Raw genomic sequence first — 20,038 nt, forward strand, 5'->3', positions numbered from 1 at the left:
AGGGGAAAAGATTGGTCCAACGGCGGTGCACTGCGTGGGTTGGATGGCATGTTCACTTGTGTGGGTGCAGACATTTCTCCCTATAGCCGCTCCCACAAGGCGCCTGCGAGAAAATCAATAGGGCTCTGCGAGAGCACAAAGGCGTGTGAATGAGTGTCCAGTCGGCAATGACGAGCGCAAAACGCGTTCACAGAGTACAAGGTGTCATCTTCGATCGCCGGGTTTGTTTGCGCTGTACTGCCTCGACCAAGATGAGCTAACAGCGAAGCTGGAAAACGATGCTTTCCACCTAAGTTTGTACATTTATACTCTGACAGGTATAGCCCGTTAGGATGCTTTGTGTTCGTTACCTAATGGCGCCGACACATGTTTCAATAAACATCTCATCGAAGAGATGCATGCATTAAGCAACCAGGAAGGTTTCATCATGTGCAAAGGTACTCTTTGTATCTTACTATTTCTCAGTAATATTGGGGCTCTTATTTCCCTTTCTCGTAGTAAGATAGTAGATGAATATTATCCAAAACTATCAACAAAGCAAACATATTTCATTATAAGAAGAAAAATGTGTGCCAAATAACGGTGCCAAGCAGTCATGGATTCATCCTCTTAACCACTTCATTCATCCAGAAAAATAGAGATTTTAGTGACACGTGTTTTAAAGAAAATCGCCCTATGCTTCCTGTGCCCTTTAAGTTTATGTTGTTCAGCCGCGTGAATCGACTACCCTTGACGCAGCGTTGATATATTCTACCCTCCTCAAGAGCACAGTAAGTTCTTGTTACGTTCACGTCACGAAAAATGCAATTTATTATGGCCACTCACAACTTAGAAATTATCTAGTACTTCCTAAAATGAACACGTTACGCATTTTCCGTCTATATAACGTTTTTTATACATAGCGAATCTCCTGTAGTAGGTGTTTCACAGCTATGATAAAGAACATTCGGCAGATGCCACGTACCCGGGAATCGGCGTTATGCTAAATGTGTGGAGGGAAGGTGACCGTGTTGTAAATTTTTTAATGAGCCACTCGTAATGCTAAGTGTATGCAAAAATATTGCGCGCGAAGATATATGTTGAAGAGTTAGAGATGTTTATATAACCAGTTCCTTTATTTGCGGAACGATGCCAAGAGGGACATGAGTAATAGGAAAACCAGAAGAGATAAGCTATTATGACGCGCTTGTCCTCGCAAGGTTGGTAGCCCGGTGTGCTGCTATATATGAATAAACTTTAGCGCATGGCGCCTAACTACAATTGACGTTAACCATACGTGGCAGCTTAATCATAGGAGGAACGTTTATAAAATTGGATAACCAGCACTGCAGCCAACACTGACTTTTCAAAATGGTCAGGATCTATTTGAAAAAAAGTTTCGACACTTGGCGTGGCTCTGTGGTATAATTTTTCACTGCTATGCAGAATGGTAGCGTTTGATGCTTCTAACACCCTGACATTTATTATTTGTATTCGTCAGGTGAACGCTGCTATTGTTAGCTTTTTCCTAACACTCTCGCGTTCAAATTTCCCCTGCGTATTCTCATCGTTCCGGGTTATATATTGAGTGTCAGTCACCTGTGGCACGTACCCGTCAGCGGGTATGTGCTACTGTCTGGCGGGAAGTGTTTGACGACGTACGCGAGGAGATTGTGACATTATTAATGTCTTGACCCGTCATAATCGTCAAACCATCTTACCCTTTCATACTACTTTCGGTTCTCGCCAAGTTAAGGGGATGATCACGAGGGCACCTAGACGTGAGTGGCTAGATAGATAGCTAGCTATAGCTAGCTAGATATAGCTATAGATAGATAGCTAGCTATAGCTAGCTAGATATAGCTAGCTAGCTAGATATAGCTAGATAGATAGATAGCTAGCTAGCTAGCTAGCTAGCTAGATGGATAGATAGATAGATAGATAGATAGATAGATAGATAGATAGATAGATAGATAGATAGATAGATAGATAGATAGATAGATAGATAGATGGATAGACAGATAGATAGATAGATAGATAGATAGATAGATAGATAGATAGATAGATAGATAGATAGATAGATAGATAGATAGATAGATAGATAGATAGATAGATAGAGAGATAGATAGATAGATAGATAGATAGATAGATAGATAGATAGATAGATAGATAGATAGATAGATAGATAGATAGATAGATAGATATGCAGATAGACGCTGGAAGTTCTGGCAGTGCACAATTAAAAGTCTTGCATTTATTATGAACCACACTGCTGACTGGCAGTCGCCACTGTAGCTCGGCTGGCAACCACCGCTGACATGGGTTGGTCAAAAGATGTGACTCCCGTTATTTGACACTCAAAGCCATTTCTTTTATTTTCACATGCTTTTTTGATATTTTTAGTTCTATAAAAAGTAAGCAAGAGCGCATACATGGGAACAATTATTCCTAAATAAAGAGCATCGTTCGTTTGTCTAAATGCCGCAGTTCCCTCTATACCTCACTCTTTGCGTAAATTTCGTACATTATATATATTCCTCCAACCGATTGCTTTTTACTAGCTTTTTAGTAGGCTGCTAACTTGTTCAATTGCGTGTGCTTCCAACAAATGAGCCTCAGCAGACTCGCCACTTTCAACCCGGCGGTGTGCTGAAAATCCTGGGTAGTTAATTTCAATCTCCTAGACTAGCTTCTACACCATCTTAGGAGGAAAGATGTTTGAGGTTCAGAATGTGTCCTCTCGATGATTTCCATGCACGGTGGCAGTGCGAAGGAAAAGCCGTAGTCCAGTGAAGAGACGCTGTATTGCAGCCTCAGGCGTCAGCCTCAGTCCAAGCCCGAACCTCCACTCTTCGTTTCCACATTCGAACATCTTCTTTTCAACCCTCGATTGCCAATCACGATTGGCAACAAGCCAATCTTGCGTGTCGGCTCGCATCTCCACAACCAATTGCAAAAACACTTTCATAACAGGCACTGCATTGGTAAAAACCACGCTACAAAATACAACACGAGAAGGAATAGGTTCTCAGTGTGTCACACTCTCTCCCATGTGAGGCTGTGCTGGCCTCTGTCAGCTGACTTCCGTCGGTAGCCGTTTTTACACTCGAGCGCCGTCAGCTCTCTCATTAAACGTTGCTTCGTAGAAGCCTCCTTAGAAGCGGTGAGTACACCGTCAGTCCCTGTGCACCAGGTGTGCACGCGACAGCGAGGCGCCCCGCCAGCCTAACAACACCCGGTAATGACTTAGGGGAGGATGAGCTCTTCTGCGAGCAGCCACCATGTCTCGGTCAGCCCAGTGGTCGCGTCCCTGCGTCATTTTTATGGCACACGTGCATGCCAGCAATGACTTGAACTCAGAGGGCAGAGCTTGGCCTGCTTCTTCCAAGACGCTCTTTCGAGTAAGCTTCCTCCTCATAGTCCCTAACAGGGGCGACCTTGACGGCTTCGCTCGTGAACCGTGGGAATGAAGGAATATCCTTTATTTCCCGTGTGCAGGTCTTCCGCTTTTGCCTTCGCAGAACCGGTCAGCTTCCTTAGTTGACAGGTCAGGAACTAGCTGCCGGGCCTGCATCAGCCGCCTTAATTGCGCTACACACAACATGCCGCCAAAGATTGCGTCATACTAACTTGGGGCCCTTCAAGTTGGCTGTGATGGTCAATCTGTGCAACTCGCTGGTGTGGTAGCGTCGGGAAAGCGCAATGTACGCAAGAGCAAACACAGATTTATGAAAGTAAACGTGCAAGCATTTAAAACAAGGTGAGGACTTGTACACAATAAAGAGGAAATACGCGGTCAATGCAAGAAAAGCGCATACAAGATTAAAAGACGAAGTATGGGGGAGATATTGCTTGATAATAAAATGAGAAGAATGAAATAGAAATATTTAAATTCCCCAATGAAAATATTGCACATTGCAGTTTTTTTCTTATCGTCGTTTGGGAGTAGTCTGAGTAATGCGTAAGCCTTCTAGAAATTATCTATTTTTGGGTCTTTTTCTGGAACGCTGTTGTCCGTTAAAATCAACACGGCGTATCTTATTTTCTTCATAGCGTTCCCCAGTGCCCGGAAAGACTCATCGAAAGGAGAATCATGTGAACACTGGCACGCGAGCTCCGGATTATTTTTTTTTATCAGCTAGAAGGGTGGTGACATGTAAACTACTCTCAGTCGTCTCTACACTCTGACATAAAAAATGGCCCTATTGTGCCACCCCGAAACATTTCACCTTCAGTTTTTTTGCAATTCAACTTAAAATGGTCAGTGCAAAAAGATATGGAGATGAGGGCATCGAAGGCAGTAACTGCAGACGGGAACCTTCGTTAATATTACAATAAAGAGTACAGTAAAAGCAGAAAATAATATAGGATACCAAAGAAAAAAAGTCAAGAAGCGACACAATATATCTGCAGTTTAAAAAAAACGTCAAACAAAAAATATTATATACCAAAAAAAGATCAAAAAGAAAGAAATAAAGCTTTCAATAAAACTAATTACAAAGAACATACAACATTGTATATGCCTAATTGTGTTTAAAGAGGTTAGCAGTTCAAGTGATAATGGAAGGACACGTCAAACTGTAAGCGAGAAAAGTTATGATGCCACTTTACCGCAGTTAGTGTTACATTGAGGAAGCAGAAAATAAAGATTGGGTGCACACCTAGTGCAGTAATTATTGGTGCGCAGCGTACTATCGATAACGAAACAATATAGATGATTATGCAGTAATTTAACAAAGGTAATAGTTAAGTATTACTTAAAGAAATCAGCAATTAGTAAAAAATAATTATTCAGCAGAAGTCTGGAAGAATTTGATATGAAGAAACTATGAGTCAGAATACAATTAGTCATGTTCTGTAAATATCGAGAAGATTATAGGTGAAAACAGGACGTTTTTCCCCTTGAAGTGCTTTCTTATTATTATGACTATTAATTACGCAAAGTATATTGTTAATAAAGTCTCTAGAAGTAAATAAGTTTGTATTTTCAATAATGCTTCTATGCCTAAAGCAGTATTTTGTCTATTGCATGCCATGCACAGGTTAAGTTTCAAGTTTGAATCTTATTCTTTTTCAAGAAATGATGCACAGTATGTTGCAGACATTCCCCATTTCGCAGTTTCGAGTAGTAGGTGAGATAAATTCTTGTTCAGTAAGTGCTCATATGTTGAATGGTTTTTTTATACACTCATCTACTTCACTTGAGGCCTTGAGTTCGAAACCCAGCCCCGCTCAGGCATTTCGTTTATACTTTTAAAGTTGTTTCGTTGTAGCCAATCATACGTGCGTGAAGCACAGATAGATGGAAGAACGGAAGTAGAATGCTTTCTCGTTTGTAGTCACAGAAAATTTTACTCCATAATGAGGCATACGAATTTCTTAATTAAAGCGGCCTGTATTCCTGTTTTCTCGTTTTTTTTCTATTTTTGCCATAGCACCAATGCACCAAGCCACTTTTGATATCAACTGTGTGCTGCCCGACCACACAACTCATCTCCAGTCATAAGTCACCGAATGAACCTTAAACCGAATGAACCTTCATCAGGGGATGAGACTCATCCCCTGATGAAGGGAGGACCCCTCCCGAAACTGTTGGGAAAGAAATATATTTATCCTTGTTGACAACGCCCCCTTTGTGCCATATCCCATACCTTCACGAAGTCTAACTGGCCCATTGAATTATTACTCCCACTATATATATATATATATATATATATATATATATATATATATATATATATATATATATATATGATATATAGCTATATAGCTGCCACCTAAGTGAGGCCTGTTGTTCAACTTGCATTGCCAACACACAATACACGGGCCTCTAACATTTACACTCTATCGAAATGCGGCTGCCATGTACAGGGTCGAACAGCACAAATGCGCATCAGAACCCGTGCACCGTAACCGCTACACCATCGACGCACACAAAGTTTGCTTTCGATGTTGGTTGAAACACGCTTTAAAAAGTTTGCTTGGACTGTTAGATGTGATTTCCACGTTAACCAGCTTGGTATGTGGCAATAGTGCTACCTTGAGTTTCAATATTAACGTGAATATCATCAGTCTTTCAGCACCTAAGTCAATAGTTATCTTGCCTGGTTTAGAGTTGGGAAAATATTTATTACAACATTGGCAGAAGAAGTGGCACTTGGTAGAAAGACGGCAGTGATGGTTCGACCATGCGAGCCCTATTTTTTCAACCTGAGATGAAGTCATGCCTATAAGTGATGACACCAGCACATGAATCTAAATAAATGACGGACACTGGAGACGAGTCCATGAGGGCATTGAGTGTCGACACTATATTTCTTTTATATTAGAGATTTAAGGAGCTTGGGGAGATCTATATTACCGTGAAGGTTGGACCTTCCTGTACAGCACCCCAGGAGTTGAAACCACAACATCGAAAAATCTGCACTGACTGCGATAACGTTCGCCTTCAGTGCTTTGATTCACCGCAGCCCGCGTACACCCACCGTATTCCCCACGCAATTGCACAAATATTTCCGACACCATTAGACGCGGTAGTCGTGGTGGTGGTGGTAAGCTTTAAACTTTGCCCAAACATGGAGAAGGGGAGCAGTTTCTGAAATCGGCTGCGCTGGCTTATGGAAGGTTGGCGGGGTTCTTTGGAATACCACAGCCTCCACCGCATACCGCATGAGCCAGTGTTTATCGACTGGCTCAAAGGCACGTATGAGGCACCCAGACGTCTCCGAGGCGTTTGCGTTCAAGTGCGTGCAAGCCCGCGGTATGCGTACGAGAGTTGCTGAAAGTTAGAGTGAAATAGTTAGACGAGAACCATGCGAGATAAGAGGGTGACCAGCCTAAATGCCTCATGACAGACTAAACATTTACGTCAGCATCGTCTCAAAGGCGCAACAAATGTTCATTTGAGGACGTTTTCACACCTAAGCGAAAATTATGATGTCACACGACGACGTTATTGCATGACGTCATCGTTTGCTGCAAGATACGCCGATGCCGGAGGCACAACGAACCCATTAGAGGTGCAAAAATCTTTAATCTCCCGCGATCCGGGAGGCCGTGGCAAAGCATGTTAGGTGAGGAAAGCTTTTTGAAAAAGAAGGAGTGAGGAACAAAATACATCGGTTGAAGAGAACAAAACTTTCACATTTCAGTCAGTATCAGGCAAATGCATAAAATACTATGCACCTTATGCATTCGCGTGAAAGTGGGATGGCCGATCCTCCCTCGGCCAGGCAGGGGCTATCGTGTTAGAACCTGCGCAGCATGGCGGTACCGCCGAGTGACTCATGGCCTAGAGCCAAAAAGAGAAGTGGACCACACAACGCAACGCAATAAGAATTTCTGAACAAAATGACGATGCCTGCTGCCACTTCCAATCGCGCGGTCATAAGACTCGAGCCACAGGAATAGCTGAATTAACCGCATTTACGGAACCAAGCGCACTGAGTAGACTTCTATTTCTGACAGTGCTCCCGTATGTTACTTACGGTAAATATAAAACGAGCAAACTTGACGACATTTTATTAAAGCTAGTGCAAAAAACAAAGTTCAACCATCACTTGTAGTATTTTCTTTACACAAGAAAGAGTAAAAACAATGAAATAAATAGATCTAGTGGATTGAAGTGTGCCTAAATAGTGCTGCCCCAAAAAGCTGAGTTTCAAGCACTTGCATGTGTCATATATTGCCTTGGTTATGTAGGGAAGCATGTTATAAATTGGCGGTTTTGTCTTGTAAAGCGCTGTAATTTCCGGCAGCAAGAGAAAAAGTACTTCTTTGCGCGATGGCGTGAGTAGTTTGTAAGTTGTAAAATATGGGTCACATATAATGTCGTGTTCGAAAAAAAATTTTTTTTTGGCTGAAGTAACTCTGTTTTCCTGATGGTGACGACGCAGTAGCGCATGTGCCGCAACCCAAACCAGAAAAAAACGGCCGTTATTTTCTGGCACTATAGAGAGATACACTCTAAAAAAAGGGGAGTGAGAACGGAGAAACGGGCTCCATTGCTCCTTCGGTGCAAGGACTTTCTCTCTTTCGGGCGCTTTACCCGTCGCGCCCTCTCGCGGCAAGGACCAAAGGAGCAACGTTTCTCCTTCAGTATTCAAGTTTCTTCTCAATCATGGGGGTCTTGCCCGCGCTTACGCGTACGCCGAGCCTAGCCGGCCGCAGCCAGTCGTGCGCGAATATTGTTACCTAAGATAGATGGAAGCAATGCAGGAGTGACGTTTTTTTGTTTTATTGGTGTAGATTAAAAGCTTCTCTTTTTTTATCGCCAGACACTCGCACGATGCTCCGCACAATTCCTTGTGTGTCTCATGTTGTTTCATACTACCAATTTGTCACGAATACAAGAAGCTCTGTTTCCCAAGCAGTCTTGCTTTATCGATTACTTTAGACAATACACAAATATTGAATTTTTTCGATGTCGACATACCTTATAAGCATACGCCTTTTTAGTTTCGCACAGCATCAATAGCACTGCGAATTCAACAAGGCCCATAAAAAAGAATCACACTTAATTTTTCAACATTCAAGGAAACCTGATACCACTGTACAGTCCATGCGTGAAAACACGATTATATACAACTGATGGAATTATACGTGCCGCATCCGCCATATGGGTGTTCTTTGCGTTTCCCCCCCCCCCCTTTCAAATACGGCCGCCGTGGCCGGAATTCGAACCTGCGTCTTCCAGCATAGTCACACGACACCCAATGAGGCTATGCTACCATGGCAGGTGAAGCACAAAGAGAAACAGGCTGCGAAGTTTCACCGAGCGTTTATTTGACAGACTGGGTTACAACCATCAGAAAGGTTTCAAACATCATCATAACTACACTTTCGGGAAAAGTAAACCAATGACTTCTGTCAGTTAAACCGAATTCTCAGTCACATGCGTTTTGAATTGCCCATGCCAGCACTGAGAGGTAGGACGCAAATATGCACGCGTTCAGTATGCCTTTCTCGTCCATGATTCTCCTGTGTCGTGAGAAACTCAACACAAAATGCACTTTTAGTAACAGCTGTGCACAACAGGTAAGTACTAACGCTCACTCAGCTTTGTGAAAAAAGTATTCCAATTCCAGAGTACTTGTAACCACTACAGCCACAGCGCTAACAACACAATTGTGGCACGCACAATGACTGCAAGTTGCACGCGAGGCGAATCGCGAGAGCCATCTGAAGCAGAGAAGTATGTAGACACAGCAAGCTATAACGTTATAGTAAATTAGCGCACTGCAACGCTAGTTCCTCCACTCCAAAATTCGAGCTGCCACGACGCCAACAGCCACTGCCATAGTTCACGAAATGCTACTGTCAGGAGCGAGGTCATCTCTTAATTCTCTCGCAAGACCCATGTTGTAACGTACGTATACACTGCTAAGACGGTCGTTACCGCATCAAAAATAATGTCATTGAAGGGCTACTGGTGTACTGTATCCATGGCTAACAGTCACACTTGTGCTAAGCACGTAAAAAGAATATAAGCAAACGTTAACACGAAAAAACTAAACGAGGTCAAGGCGACCACAGAACACATACCACGGCGGAGATCAAGTCAGGCCTGCGTGCTGTGCCCTCTCCAAGTAACAAGTGGAAGAATAAAAAAGACGTGACATCCGAAATGGCAAACGTGTGGCAAGCGTTTGCGTACTCGGAGGCTTCAAGAAAAAAACAACTATGACAGTGGTCCAGAGATGGCGCATTGTTTGGAATGCCGTGGGCATTCTATGCATGCCTTGGGGTAATCGTTTTCTCGAAAACCTGATAAGCTCTAGTAGTTATTTCGTTCATCATTGTGCAACCGTTGATAAACTTCCGTTTGTCTAAGTATCAGATACAACATATTTACGTGGGCGGATGTTGTGGTATGGCCACAAAACGTTAAAACAGTTGACCAAAACTTACTTTTAACTTGTGCCACCATAGTCAGTCGAAATTCATTGCAATATAAGCTTGTGTTCTTTCGTAGTAGGGTTTGAGTAAACACGTTTAGGTGTGTGCCAGTTTAGAGAATTGTTGATGGTACTCTTGTTCATTGAATTGACTTTATATGCGTACTATGTGTAGTGTGTGCCCTTGTGTGCATGTGTAGCTAATGCATTGCGTCAACATGTAGTAGGCGTGTGGTGTCAGTGAGCAATCCATGAATAGGCTGAGTCGCCAACTATGCGCAAGGGAGCCGTGATGGAAGGTATGGCAACGTACGTTGCCGATACTACAAAACAAGTGCATTGCACTTTTTTGTAGTATTGTTTGGACCCTCCAGATGGCGCCAGCTACCACCTACTTCACGGCCTTGATGCTCTCACACCTCCATCTACTTATATAAGGTTGAACATGTATCTATCAAAACTTAAATACTGAGTCAGAATGGTTTCGCTGTGATCTAGTCTACGGTTTGGAGGCACATCTCGTGCACTGCGGCCCCGTAAACGCGTGGATAACGTCGCTACACTACATGAATCTGCGAAAAAGAAATGCAGCAAGCCTAGCATGCACTTTTAAGGTAAATACTCTGCACTATCCGTGTCTTTGCCCCGCCGCGGTGGTCTAGTGGCTAAGGTACTCGGCTGCTGACCCGCAGGGCGCGGGTTTGAATCCCGGCTGCGGCGGCTGCATTTTAGTTGGAGGCCGAAATGTTGTAGGGCCGTGTACTCAGATTTGGGTGCACGTTAAAGAACCCCAGGTGGTCTAAATTTCCGAAGCCCTCTACTACGGCATCTCTCATATGCATATAGTGGTTTTGGAACGTTAAACCCCACATATCAATCAGTTATCCGTGTCTTTAAAAGTTAACATCGCCTCGCTGGCCGAATGAAACCTACTAGCTCCGTCATTCTCTTTCACAAAGTTTTCATCACCAAAAGTTCGTCTGCTTGTTTTTAAGTCATTTCATTAGATATCAAGCTCAGCGAACTGGTTTTGGTAACTATCAGTGCCGTGTACTCCTTATCAGTAGAGAGTCGATGCATTTGCTAAGCCTACTCGCTTCGCTAACCTGGGGTCAGCAATGTTGATTTTCATAGGAAGGAACATGTTTCTCCGTGGCAAAGGCAGCAATGTTTCTCTATTTAAAGACGAACATAGGGGAGATCGCCGTTTCTACCTAAATGGAGAGAACGTCACTCTATTTTTAAGAGTGTAGGCTTCACTTTTCACTAACGACCAAGTGCTCTAATAAAACGAGAACGACAATACGAGACGTGCATTGTACGGAAGCCCTGACGCTCACTTATGCAGCGCTGGTAGTCTCTGCAGTTACCGTAATCCAACTAGAACACCGAACCATCGCCAGCAAGGATATATATTTTTCTTGAGAAAACCATTGAACAAGTTATATAGACTGATGGCAAAGAATGTTTCTCTGCGGCGCAGAACCGCCTCATACATTAAATACTGCCTCTGCATTGAACTAACAAACTTGCAAAATGAAATGCTTTGCCATGGTTACTGGATGTCATCGCACAATTACATAATACCGAGCTAACTTAATGTGTATTATGTGATAATCGAGCCCACTGTGTGGTTTAAAACCCACCAATTATTACAAAAGGCACACACCTTACAACACCAACTTCCTTAACACCACTTAGTTCGTGCATAGCAAGTTCTAAAAAGCTTGACGCACATTCTCGCTTGTGGTTTAAAGAATGCTACCCATTACACAGAATGAAGCCACACGCGAAAGCTTGAATGACAGAGGCAATTTTCAACTTTATTCATTTCATTGTTATCATACACAATTTCAACTTCTAGAGTAAGGTCATGCAATAAACGTGGGTGCTAAGTGGTTGAAGTACGAACAAGGAAGAAGATATTGATTGATATTGATCGATATGTTGGGTTTAACGTCCTAAAACTATCATATTATTATGAGAGACGCCATAGTGGAGGACTCCAGAAATTTTGACTACCCGGGGTTTTTTAACGTGCAACCAAATCTGAGCACACGGGCCTACAGCGTTTTCGCCTCTATCAAAAATTAACAGGCTATCATAAATATGCGGGATTTAACGTCCCAAAACCACCATATGATTATGAGCGACGTTATAGTGGAGGGCACCGGAAATTTTAACCACCTGGGGTTCTTTAACGTGCACCTAAATCTTGCACATGGGCCTACAACATTTCCGCCTTCATTGGAAATGCAGCCGCCGCAGCCTGGATTCGATCCCGCGACGTGCGGGTCAGCGCTGAGCACCTTAGCCACTAGACAACCGCGGCGGGGCAATGAACCGGATATTGCTATCACGTTCAACTCCTAACGGACAAACTGGAGTGTCCCCGAATTTTTAAATTTGTACTTAAGCATGACTGTCATACGAAATATCAGTTGATTAAGTTGGAAATTTTAAAAGAACCAACTTGATGTGAACCCTTGATGTTTCTGAAATCAAAGCGTATTATATCTCTATCGTACATATATAAAAAAGCTTCGACAAAGATACTGATATGTTGAATGTAACTGGTAGGAGTATCTGTTGAACACAAAGTATTTGAATATATATGAAAGAACTTTTACCATCCTAAATGCATTGTCCGTATTTTAGCGTCTTCGTGCTCCAATTTCGTTCGAGAGAGCGGACACAACACGGAAGAAGTATAGACGAAGATCACAAGCGCCATCTTCCAACTACTAACTTTTCGCGATTACGGCTATTGTTTTAGGACCACCAGATTTATTTCAATAAACAGTGTAATTTGTGTAGTGTTTGCAAGAACGAGCTTGCTATGCTGCATAGTCGGTTACAATACTCAAGCCAGCACGAATGAAATTGTACTATGAAATTATGTGTATTATTAAAGCGAACATGATGCAACTATAACAGGTACAGAGGCTAAGAAACATGCTGCGTGGGACGTAGTAAGTATGAAGCAATATGAACGAAGTACAAGCGATATTGGTGCAGGTGGTGGTGAAATGTCCTAAATGAAACCGAGTTCAAAAGCGAGAGCTGTGTTTTTTCTCACCTTCGGTGTATACCCTTCCTACTAGAGTTATTTTTTTTTCGACACCTACTTCTTCGTAAAACACGTGGAGTACCGGGCCTGAGCAGTGAGCTATTCAGGGTTTCGAGCTTTTTGGCTACATGCTGCTGTCTTGGCTTGCGCAGTCGAAAACGAAGTACAATAATTTTATCCCACAAAATAGTCACGCGATACAAGCAAAAGTGGATGGCCGTCTGCGTGGCAAAGCAGAGTAGGTGGCAATTCGCGACAGATATCTTTCAGTATCCAATCGACATATCATTTCAACCTTACGCCGTACGAACAAACTGCTAGCGTCAGAAATTGTGCCGCAAAGAGGAGAAATGCTATGGGAGAAAAACGCGCTCATCCTTTGTATTTTTGGAAATTGTTTAGGGAACCGCACCAACTTCGAAAAAGGGTGGTACTTTTCTGGCCCTTCTCTCACATTCTTACAAGAGCTATTACCTCTTCGCCATCTGTTCCCCGAAAGTGCGCGCAAAATGCCAGCGTTAAGCATTGAGCTCATCAGGATTTCGCGCTCGTCGACGACGTGCTATCTCCACTTGGAAACGCACAAAAATGAAATAAAATCAGTTTGTAAGAAACGATGGTCATGCGAGCCAAGAAATAACGGATGGTCGGCAGCAGAGAAAAGCTGTGTTGGGATAGACTCACAACTGAAATTTCTCCTATAAAGAACAATCGAGAGTATGCACCTTGATGGCATCACGTGAATCACCCTTCTTTCGGCCCAAAGTGTGCCGGGAAGGCGAGAAATTGCAAAAAAAGGGTAAAACGCGCTCCTTTTTATTTACTATGTTTTACTTTCATAGGTTGGTTAGGGGCCCAGTCAAAAAATGAATAATTCTGAAGAAAGTCACGCAAGTCTAGAAAAGTAGTAAGAGCGGAATACTCATAAGAAACTTTTTCTGTGAAGAAAACTTTGTATTAATTGTATACATGGCCTTTAGGGTTTCACTGATCAAAAACCCACCAACTGACGTGAAAGAACAATAACGAAAATGTACGTCCTTACATTCGTTTTTTTTTTACTTTTTTTCTACAGCCGCGGCCACGTCTGTGTAGAGCCCGCGAGCTGCCGGTTTTTGCTCTGTGGGCTGACACTTTGACGCAGTATCAGGCTCTCACGTGGTGAGCCTGGCAAATAGGCGGAGCATGCTGTTGATACACCACTTTGGAGCCCGACACTGCCTCAAGGTTTCGCCCAGCAGAGCGAAAACCACCTGCTAAAGGGCTCTACACAGACGTGGTCGCGGCTGTACTTCTTGCGTTGATATGGAGCTCAATGCGATCATGAACGGACACTGACTGAACCGGTTAATTTATTTACTTTAGACAAAAAAACAAGAACTATCTTTTTATTAGTTAATCACTTGTTATAAATTATTACGTCTGCCAGTGTTGTTCAGGTTTACAAAAAGTCGCTGTAAATGTTGACAGGTAACGGTGTCAACTTCTCACCATATTCACTGAGAAGTAAATAAAACATTTTTTCGTATAACTGCGCTGTCTACAGAGCAGTTGGTAGTAACCATTTAAGTATAACACATACAAATATTAAAACCATGCAAATTCGAAAATAAAAGAGAGAAAAGAAAGAAAAAGTTAAAACATTGTTAAAATTAAGGGGAGCAAGTGCAAATAACACAGGTTACAGTTCAGTCTGAAACATTGAGAAGCATACTAGTAGAAAAGGCAAGAATAAATTTCAACACCAGTTTCACACTAGAGGTACCTTCACACAATAGCACAGACTACAAAGTCACACAAATAAGCATTGTCTTCACGTTTTGGTCGATGTTATTAGATTGGTACAATACCAATATCCTGATCGTATTCCTTTTCACCAAAGGGCTACCTAATGAAATGCTAGCACTATATTTTTTCAAAATTCCTGTAGTCTCGGGTAGCATTACGTCTAATTAAATAAAACGGGCACAATTGGTGCGAGCTGCACGCGGGTATGTAAGCAGGCGCGTGAGGCTCGCACGTGGCAGCTTTGTCATTTTAATGCTGTCCAAAAGCCGACTCACCTGTCGATGCTCATGGCTGCCATCGTGAACGCAGACGAGGCCACAGTCAAGTTGGCGATGAAGTTGTTGAAGACGCAGTAGCCTTCCCCGAAGGCCCAATGGCTCTCGAGCATGTAGACCAGGTTAAATATGGCGTTGAACGTGGCCGTTAAGGCGTCAGCCAGCGACAGGTTGAGCAGAAAGTAGTTGGTGACAGTACGCATCGTCCGGTGAGCGAGCACAATCCAGACCACAGCGGCGTTGCCCAACACGGCCGTGGCCACCATAAATCCGAACAGGCAGGCGTACACCAGCTGCGTCCACCAGGGCAGCACCCATTGCCGCTGGCTCTGCACTTCGATCACTGGTGCGTGATCCCGGGTTGAGGTGTCGTTCAGGGACTTAAGCAAGGTGCGCAGGAGTGACGAGTTATCCGCGTTCGACAACGAACTGTTCAGCAGTGTGTCCAGAAATGCCGCGTCCCTCTCGGGTTGTTGCACCATCCCGGCCGGAATTCACGAAGGAAGCGCACAAATCAGGACTTTACACCGCGATTCTTGTTTTGATCTGTGACCACACCCTTTCACTGCACTGATTGCTACTCTGTCCGCCAAATATCCAATACCACTGTCTGGTGATGTATAGTACGCGAGGCACGTTTTGCGAGCACTGTCGATACGCCCCTCAAAACAATATGCGCCTATTCATGACGCACAATACCCTAGCAAGTTTAAATGCAGATGAAGCACTTTTTCCTACTCTGAGACCGTCTGTAAATCCACGTGAGCACAGGAGAAATCTAGGCGACAAATATCAGGTCGTTTATCTTGGAATCGTCTCTACGCTCGCATTCACTGGTCACTCAATTCCTTGGAAGAAGTGTGCACTCACCTCACGTAGGACCACGAGTTGTCGCAAGTTAGATTTCGTCTTTCAGGAAAGAGTTAGTATTGTTCATTACTTTTGCCAAATGTCTCGTGATGAGTAAAGCGAATTTGCTCAATAAGCAACAGTGTTGCTGCTTTGAGGTGGCTTGAACGAAGTTGTCAGTAGCAGCGAAGAAATTCAGTCAATATTTGGGAAAAGTAATAGTACTTTCAGAAGTTGTGAGTATTTTTTCTATGCAGATAACCGCACCAACAAAGTAATTAGTTAACAATGTAGTGCTTGCGTTTGGGAAAAACGAAACTGTACATTTTAATGCACCTACGAAGCACACTCTATAATTTTTGGCCACATTAAAAAACATGCACAAGTTATCTAATAGTTTCACAAAGTTGGGAGCGATGCACGAAGTGTATTGGTTTTATTAGCATTATCTTTGAACGCGTCTTCTGGAGTACAATTTTTACTGCAGTAAAGGTCGCTTTCCTCTCACAACTTCGCAACCTATAGACAGTCAACAGAACTGCAGCACCTTTTACTTATTAGGAAGTCTGCGAAGCTTTCCAAATCACTATAATACGATCACTAATTAGTATGGGGCAATATTATTGGTTAATCCTGCGAAGTCCAACCGCCATTCAACACCCGGCTACCCTTTCATGGAGGTTGACCCAATGACTGCTTAGATGGAAACTGTTTCAAAGTGTCATTATTCACAAGAATCGTCACTTTTCGCTTGGTCACCACCTTTTGTGCACAGTATAGGTATAATATACCAACAAGAGGGGCTGCAACGGGTTCGACTAATGTTCGGGGGCGGGAATAAAGATGTCCTTTTTACACTCTGGATTGTACATAGGTCTTGCACGCCGCGAATGACCACAAGCAGTTTTGTCCGACTTACGTGTTCTTGACCGCAAGGGAAAATAAGGGGGCAAGCAGTACTGAGGAAAACAGTGTACGCCGACGTCACGCACGCACGTATACACGTGATTCTCCACTGTTGAAGCAACGATGCTCTATCGCAGGCGAGGCTCGACCGTCCCGCGCGAGCGCTGCCGTGCGAGTGATTCCCGCCGTGGAGCCGCCGGAGTTATTCCATCGATCTCGGAAGCTAGCGCGCGAAGCATCCTTTTTGTTTCTGTTTTCAGTGGACCAGCGAATCCAAGGGAAGAAAGTCGCTTTCGCTTCTAAATGACGTCATCGGAATTCGCTGCACCACAGCCGGACAACGTCGCTTTTGTCGACGAGGTGAAAGGCGCGCTGAATTCGAAGCTTCCATGGTTCACATTTGTGCACGCGTGCGTATATATGTGTGTGTGGGAGTGGGTGTGTGTGGTAAGTTTTTGATTGGCGAGGGCCGCTCTCGTTCGCCGGCATGTGCTGCTGTTAAAAAATATCTGAGCTGGCAAGTGGCTTCTACCCGCTCTCACGAAAACATTTGGCAATGAGAGATTTTTTTTTTTCGAAAGTATAAGTAATCACTCCCGGGAATGAATTTCTAAGTCCATTTCATGAGTTTCCTTGCAAATCGCAGGAGCTTCTGTTTAACGCACCTCATCGGCTCCTCGATTACTTCGCGAATGAATTTAGTCACGATTGTAACAAAGGATAATGTTAACATGGACGCCTTGTCGGTACAGTTTGTTGGCGCTCATAAAACACATTGACAAAGGCAACAAAAAGGCTCTTGTTATCAGGACTTACAGTGTGGGTTATATTACGTGCCTTAAAATGTTATATTAGAGAAGCCACTGAATGAACAATAAAGAATACCGATGAAGCGTTTCAGCCCGTTTTGTTCATGATGATGTCAGTCAAAGACGATGTATAGACATTAATACTCATAGTTCCAAGCCTGTATAACTACGAGTTTGCAGTACCAAAACTTCTTCTTAATTTTCTTCCTTTCCGAGGTATGTGCTCGTAGCGACGTTGACCAGGCTCCATAGTTATCACCCGGCACTTGGAGCAGCAAGCCAGGCGATTAACGAGGAAAAGATATCCGGAAATATTATTAAACATTGTTATCACTGTCTTTCTTTTCACCGACGAAAAGTGCTACGGATATGAGATTGAAGCTCCCGCCTCGGTGGGCATCACAAACGCCTAGATCACTTATGCGGGGTATTGCGACAATGGCACAGCGATTTTTGGGCTTCGGCAGTGTATTCAGCTTCATCTGCTCATAAACATGGCCGTAAGACATGCTTTGTGTGGCTCAGAGATGCTCACTAGATGCCTGACCTAAATTTCTCTAAAACCTTAAGTGCCTTCTAAACCACGTCTCTTTGCCACGAGATATTGGAGTGGTGCCCTGCCGCCACCGCGGCTCCTCTACGTTAATATTCTACTTGAGGTGGGGATTTTGCTGAACCAGCAGCATCCCGAGTGTGAACGAACGCCTGCAACGAGTATTTTAGTGTGCAATTATGAACTTGTTAACCTTGCGGCCCAATCGACAGGGCGAACGATTGTCCCGAATCGCGAAAGAGCACGCCGTTATCACCGACTGCATTGCTGCTAAGAAAGTGCAACTATGTGTAATTGTTCTCACTCGTCATCTGCAGTTTCCGCTGTACACTATTAATTTGCTCAAGTGTTTCTTTTGATATAACAGCAAGCATGTCTTTCGCCAGAACTTAGTAGGTCAATAGAAGTTGAGAAAAATTGCCGTATCTTTTGGAGAGAGAGGTGGTGTCGGACAGAGGTAACGTAGTTGAATGCGCGGTCGAGGCCGTCCACAGAGGTTGTGGCTGTTGTTGAGCAAACAAGTGTACTTGTGCACGCGCCACACAACGCCTTAGTGGCGACCATGTTCGTGACGAATAATGATCATTCAGTTTCTTTAGACTCAGTGTGCAACAAGAAACACTAGACCTCATGCAATAAAACCGATGTTCGCTAAAACTAAGTCGCTTCAAAATAGCTTATTTCCCAAAACTATAGTGTACTGGAACAGCAATACCAGATTCAGTTATTAGGTCGCCAGACTTCATCCAAGCTCTGGAAGAGTATACGTTTTGTTAGTTTTTATGTTTACTTAGTGTTGTTGTTTTTCAATTTCTGTATATATGAGCGCTAATAATTTTATGCTCCAATAGTTTTATGCATCAGAGTTTATGCACACATGTTTAAAATAGTATCATTGCTTGTATTGAGCCATCTTTGAATTTTTTTTTGCTTTTATGTGTAATGCTCCCCCTGCCGAGGCCAAGTTGGTCTGCACTATAATAAAATAAATATAATGAATGTAATTTTCTCCTAAGTGAACTGGCCGACCAGCTTTGTGCCATCCGGCAAGCCGATGCCGCCCGGGTCCAAGTACTTGGAGCCATAACCGGAGCTAACGCCATCATCATCTATGGAGGGTGGGATGGGACAAGAGTTGACCCCACCCTCCCTTCTCCGCCTCGCCAGAAGGAACTTCCAATAAATATGTTCATTCATTCATTCATTCATTCATTCATTCATTCATTCATTCATTCATTCATTCATTCTACGCGATGAAGAAGCACTTCTATGTGCCTCAGTGTACTTTGTTCACCTGAGAAAAAGGCATTGGAAGTTGACGAATAAATTAGCGGGAGGTCCGGGAGGTTAGCCACTTCTAAAAGCAGCTGACTACTCTGTGATGGGTGAGGGGAGTAAAAGGTGACACAAAAGATATGACATCTATCCCAAGGGAAAGGACACGAGCCCTTCTCCTTGTGATATTTTTTTTCTGCAATGCATCTAGAGTGACATCGAACATGAGAAACTGTGGTATAACCACTCAATAACTCCGCCACTCTGCAAATCACAAACAACAAATGAAGTAATTACTGTAGGGAAGCTGTTTAAATTATTCCTGGGGCAGCAAATCAAGCGTTCATAGTATTTCCTAGAAGTGCAAGGTAGCATCAAATGCAAAATATGAGATATTCGGGCTCGTAATGCAGTCATGGGTGTCGACAGGGTGTCTTGAGGGCGCAAGCCCATTTTTATTGGAGTCAGAATGGCTTTGAAAGGGAGGCGCTGATGTGGTTGGGGTAAGGAGAAGTGCCGCCTTGCTGCAACCCCTGCCCCAGGCAAGCGACTGCAGTCTGTCTTAGTAATGTTGGTTCGGTGAGGACGACATGAAAGACTACTCATATTATTTGCGCATAGTGCCATCGCTTGAGTAT

General features: G+C 43.4%; 1 protein-coding gene across 1 annotated transcript in view; it reads right to left on the reverse strand.

The window, feature by feature from the left end:
* The window catches only part of LOC119161893 (tachykinin-like peptides receptor 86C), a 705,859-nt gene extending 688,958 nt beyond the window's left edge, over positions 1–16,901 (reverse strand). The window contains exon 1 of the mRNA XM_075880290.1: positions 15,009–16,901. Within this exon, the coding sequence (XP_075736405.1) occupies positions 15,009–15,490 (482 nt within the window). The 5' untranslated portion in view covers positions 15,491–16,901. The remainder of the gene's footprint in view (positions 1–15,008) is intronic.
* Positions 16,902–20,038: the final 3,137 nt, after the last annotated feature.

This window comes from Rhipicephalus microplus, chromosome X, assembly GCF_043290135.1.
Source record: "Rhipicephalus microplus isolate Deutch F79 chromosome X, USDA_Rmic, whole genome shotgun sequence".
NCBI classification, from domain to species: Eukaryota; Metazoa; Arthropoda; class Arachnida; order Ixodida; family Ixodidae; genus Rhipicephalus; species Rhipicephalus microplus.